We start from the raw sequence: 5,658 nt of genomic DNA, 5'->3' as shown, positions 1-5,658 counted from the left end.
GACAGAGACAAGAAACTTTAATCTTTTTTTTTCTCTTACAAGAGTAAAAACTTATCCAAGAGCATGCGTTATTTATTTTAGGATCTTTCATATCCCAACATATATAATACTGACAGAATTTTATATTTTTTCATTCGCCTTTTATCTACGTTATCTTTTTTAAAAAATAAAAATATTTTTATAATTTTATATATTTAACCTTCTTGCTTCACCTTTTCTCTCAAATAATATAAGAGCATCTGCAATGGGATGTTAATAACATCCCATTAACGCCCAAGGATGTTAATCCACGTTGTGGAGGAGTGTTATAACACCCCTCCACATGAACGCCACATGAACGCGTTCAAAGTCTTGAACGTGTTCATGCAGCCTGACTGGCCCACTCCACATGTATTTTTTTTTTATTAATATTGTGGTGTTATTAACGCAGAAACATTGCAGATGCTCTACTTTCATCCCTTCCAGGCAAAGTACTTTACTTTCCCACTCTTTTCCTTCCCTTCCTTTCCTCGTTAATGAAACTTCCCACGCCCCATTCGAACGGAGCGTTAGATAATGTCACCAAAGTTCAGCATATCGCCGAACATGAACGTCTCAGGATCGAATTCCATTTCTAAGCTGCTGATCGGAGACTGAATGCTCGACGTAACATCATATTGATCTGAAGCACCCCCCGTGAAAAGTGCCGCCGGAGCAGAGCCTTCCAAGTCCGACAAGTCAGGGAACACCAGAAGTTCTGATGAAGCACTGCGAGGTGAGCGACTGCTTGGCATTTCTTCGTCGCATTCCAGCTTTAACGAGGGAAGAGGTGGTGCAGAAAACAGAGGAGCTTCTCGTTGAGTGTTTGCAGTATCCCCTGATTCGAAACTGATGATACAAGGTGCTGCCGACTCGGTCGCATCCATGCATGTGTGTTCTCCCATGTAGGTGATGGCGAACATCGAGGCATCCTCTGTCTTTTGGACTTGTCGCGTGGCGTGGCATTCTCTGTCAAACTTGTGCGTGCATCTGTAGTAGCTTCTGCAAGTTGAAGCAACTCAACTCAATTCCAATGGGCAAATCATACTAAACTGCAACTTACTTTTGGTAGGTATACTGTTTTATGGCGCATTAATACTGCATTAATCCATGATATACTTTGAATTCCCCTCAACCCTATTACCATTTCTACTACTTAACATTAGAGGATTTGAATTGGTACCTTTGATGCGTAGTGCCGTGTATGATCTTTTGCCCATACTTTCTCCAAGTGTAGCCGTCTTCGATGTCCTTGGCATAAACTGTTCTGCATGTGTATGGATGCGATCTATAAAGAGAAGATGACATTTAACAAGTTGAAAAAAAGAAGATCACAAAGGCAACTGGACGTAGATAATTACAAAAGCTTCCTTTCCCTTTGACAGCTACATAATTGTGGAGTTGGTTAGCATTCATTATACTTTCAACAAAAAAGCTAAACTTATGCTACATTAAGAGATTCTCTCGAAGCCAATAACAAGCATCTGGAATCTATCCCTTTAATTATTGATCAAATTAAAAGTGGCTCAAATGACAGCAAATCCCAATCTTATCGGTAAAGAGATGAAATAGAAATAAACAAGAAATTTTTGTTTTACCTTCTTCTGTATCCGGATCTTCTTGGCGGTCCGATCTTCCTCGAGCTTTCACTCTTCTGTTCATCAGAACTGAGCAAGTTGGCATGGCCAAGTGGTGCTTCAGCCGTCATCTCCGTTCCCAAAAGAGAGATCGCTCTCGAGATGGAGCTTCGTACCTCAACGAGCAACTCCTTCACTGGACCAGAATAGTTCTCTGGAGGAAGGCTCTCCTTGAGCTGCAGCAGGGCTTGCAGGCGAGTGGCCGAGTCCTGCCCCTTGAGCAACTCTCGGATGACCATCTTCATCGCCCGCCATGAACTGCCTTGATCATGATCATGGGAGTCCATTCCCATCTTCAACTCAAACCTCCTCCCCTTATCTTTTTTTTCTTATCAAGGCGTTTGATGATAGGGCAGAAAGTGAGATGTGAGGAACAGACAGGGAGAAGGAAAATTTATAGAAGGGAAGAAAGGGAAGAAAGGGAAGGGAAGGAACGTGGAATTTCAAATGAAACCCACGCGAGAAGACAAAAAAAAAAAAAAAAAAAAAGCCTAAGATGGGGACGTAAGCATCAGGACGTAACAGATGACGTCACGGAATTTAACGCTCTGTGTTCTTTCTTACATGCTTCCACAATCACATCTAGCACAGATTAATCCAGTTTAATCTGTTAAACAATTAATTTTAATACGATTTTAGGGAGATTTTTATGGACAATATTGTAATACGTATCCTTGTGCAGTATGCCAGGTCAATTTGTCGTTGGAATCCTGAGCATATGGATGAGATCTTCATATATCTTATTCTTTAAATTACTAAATTTTAGAGATGATAGACCATATAAAATCTTTTATCAATCATTCAAATAAATCTCAAAATGTCATAGTACTATATTAATAGACTGATTTTTATAATTCTTTTCACTACTAGAGTTTGCTTAGACGAGATCAAATTATGATACTCTAAATTTTTTCTAAATCACTTTATCATTGTATCAATGAATAGATATTATAAATTATTTATGAATAATATTTTTAAATAAAATGTATAACTTATATTTATTAATAAAATTAATATAAATATAATAAATAAATAAACTCGACGTTCACCTCATTCATCATCCACATCAGAACTGGTGCGCTTGTTTTACTCGTTCACCATGTTGCTTGTGTGTCAGAAAACAGAGCCAAGCTTGAACAGGTATTTATATAATTAAATTATTGCATGTCAGAACTCATAAATGTTCTCAGTGTCCTCGATCGCACCTCATTCATCATGCAGTAATGTAAAGTAATATTTTTTTTATAATGATTAAATATAATTTTTTAATTTAATTTTTCGTAAATAATCATATGATCCACCATATTTTATTATAGTAATGTAAATTAATGCTTGTGCAACGAAAAGTAATTAATTATATAATTATGGACTCTCATATTCCAACATGCATCAAAAAGCAGAGTCTATCAAATTTTTTTTGTAATTTAAATGTTTAAATTTTATTTGATTAATTCTGAAAATAGACTATCTTCTTTCTAATTAGTCTATCAAATTAAATCAAAGTAGAATCGTATGCATACTTTAAAATCGTCCTCATTAAAATTTGAACTGATCCTTGTTTATCTTTTGAATGCTTTACCACTACAATGTAGAATAATCCTTGTTAATTGACTCAGACTCTATCTTATGGGTGGTGGCCTTCTCGGCTTTGCTTCGTCAATCTAATGACTGAATATGAACACACATGCATCAACCTTTTGTAACTACTACAGCATTATGTTATATTAATAATAAATTGCCTGAAAATTTCTTCTAAAAGCCTTTTTTCTAATGAGATAGGATAAGATTTGTTAGTGAAGGTTTGTGCCAGGAGCAGCTTTTGTCATCTTGCTTTTAGGCCAAATGATAGCTCATATTTGATACTGTTATCTTACTAATTGTATTATAATTAATTATATTAATTGAGATAATAGGAAATCATAACTCTAAGACTAAAGAAACAAGGGAAAGGAAAGAAACGAAATTGTTTATTTCATTTCACTTGCAGGATAAGGTGAAATCGTCATGAGCATTTAATTTTTTTTTGTATTTAAAATTTTATTTTATTTAATATTATAATAATTCAATCATAAATATTAAATATAAAATTTTAAATGACTTAATTATAAATAAAATAAATAAATAAAAAATAAAAAATATTTATAAAATTGTACTGTTTTTATTTTGGAAGTTCAGAATTGATTCAGACACCTGAAAACTTCTATCGCAGACGTTGTGTGCACAAACAGATGTGCAACATATTAAATATATATACATATAGGATTCTGATATCCTATGCGCCTGATCCTGCATGCCTTGTCCACGATAAAAGATTTCAGATGGCCGGAAGTGTTCTGAGCGCCCAAAATAAGAACAATATCATTTTTATTATTTATTTATTTTTTGTTTGCTTGTGATTAAAGTATTTAAAATTTTCCCTTTAGAATTAAGGAGTTGTGTTATAGTATTAAGTATAAAAAAAAATTTTGAAAAAAATTAATTGCTCACGATGTGTGTTGGGTTGTTATCCCGCACACCCCATGAGCAATTAATTTTTTTTTATTTTGAAAGTTTTTTTTTATACTTAATACTATAACTCAACCCCTAAATCTTAAAGGAAAAATATTAAAGAGCTTAAACATAAATTTAAAAAATGACACTATTTCTATTCCTAGCGCCTCGAATGGCTTCAGACGTTGAAATCTTCTATCGTGCACCGTGCATACACAAATAGGCGTGCAGGATATCAGAATCTTATATATATATATATATATATTCTAATATCCTAGATTTCGAGAGTCTGAAAATTTTTCGGGCATTTGAAATAGTAAAAAGTGCTTATTTTTATTTTATTATTTATTTATTTGTTGGTTTACACTTAAATCATTTAAGAATTTTTCTTTAAAATTTAAGGGTTCAGTTATAGTATTAAATATAATTAAAAAAAATTAGTTGTTCATAGGATGTATCATATTGTTATTTTGCACTTCTTATCTTATACACTTCATGAATAATTAAATTTTATTTATTTTAATTTTTATATTTAATATTATAATCCAATTTTTAAATCTAAAAAAATTTAAATAATTTAATTATAAATTTAAAAAAAGTAACTCTATTTTTATTTCGGGCGTATAGAATCTTCTATCACGCAACGCGTGAGTAGAATCAAACGCGTACGGTATATATATTAAATAGAGAGAGTGAGTGAATGAGCATATGTTTTAACGATAATAAAAAATAAAGAGTGCTTTTTTGTTTTTGCCAAATATTTATCCATGGTAATTATAAATTATGCAACCCTTCTATCTATTTGCATAACGTTCAATTAGGGGTGGAAAAAAATACCGAAATTTTCGGTATACCGCACATACCATATCGATATTTACCGTGCAACCCTTCTTGAAAATTTCGGTATACCAAAAATTTCGGTACGGTATAATACCGTACCGAATTTTCATATGACGGTAACGGTACGAAATTATTATTGTTCGGTATTTCAGTATAGCAACATTTTCGGTATAATACCGTACCGAAATTATCAGTATACCAAAATTTTCAATATTTTCGGTGTAATATACTGAAAATTCGGTATTTCGGTATTTCGGTAAATGGATTAATACCGAAATTCCGGTATTTGAATTTTCGGTATGGTAACGGTATAGATTTTTTTATGTCGAAATTTTTGGTACGGTATACGGTATCTTATGCAAAATTTGATATAGGTTGCGACCTTAGACAAACCAATATTTGTGGAATTATTTTTAAAAAAAATTAAATAACATTCTTGTTCATTTCCAAATATTCATTGAAAGCGCTCCATGGTAATTTTAACCTAATGCAATTGACTTCTATACTATTCATCCTCCGCTGAAAGCTCTCCACCATCGGATTCGAGTTTGGCTGACCATCGGATTTTTGCCATGTCACGTGTCACGTGTGGATCACGGGCCATGATCCGATCACCTGTAAAATCCCTAAACCCTTGTTCATCGAGCTTCTCCGCTCCCTCTTCTCGGTTTCC

At 33.5% G+C, this 5,658-nt stretch overlaps 1 protein-coding gene across 1 annotated transcript; it reads right to left on the bottom strand.

Moving 5' to 3' along the window:
* Positions 1-417: 417 nt before the first annotated feature.
* Positions 418-2,070, bottom strand: LOC141815564 (putative WRKY transcription factor 70). The gene is made up of 3 exons (XM_074703515.1): positions 1,617-2,070; positions 1,202-1,306; positions 418-1,020 (listed from the first exon to the last, which is right to left on the bottom strand). Exons 1-3 carry the CDS (start codon positions 1,946-1,948, stop codon positions 549-551), a joined length of 909 nt encoding a protein of 302 aa, XP_074559616.1. The 5' UTR covers positions 1,949-2,070; the 3' UTR covers positions 418-548.
* Positions 2,071-5,658: the final 3,588 nt, after the last annotated feature.

This window comes from Curcuma longa, chromosome 21 (assembly GCF_044706935.1).
Source record: "Curcuma longa cultivar G26 ecotype Majalengka, Jawa Barat chromosome 21, ITB_CL_G26_1.1, whole genome shotgun sequence".
Classification (NCBI taxonomy): Eukaryota; Viridiplantae; Streptophyta; class Magnoliopsida; order Zingiberales; family Zingiberaceae; genus Curcuma; species Curcuma longa.
This window is presented reverse-complemented; position numbering and strand designations above follow the sequence as displayed.

Excerpts from the sequence above, each read along its gene's own strand:
- LOC141815564 (XM_074703515.1), bottom strand. The coding sequence starts at position 1,948 with ATGGGAATGGACTCCCATGATCATGATCAAGGCAGTTCATGGCGGGCG. Across the intron at positions 1,307-1,616 it reads AGATCCGGATACAGAAGAAG|ATCGCATCCATACACATGCA; the intron begins GTAAAACAAAAA and ends TTCTCTTTATAG. Across the intron at positions 1,021-1,201 it reads CACGGCACTACGCATCAAAG|AAGCTACTACAGATGCACGC; the intron begins GTACCAATTCAA and ends TTCAACTTGCAG.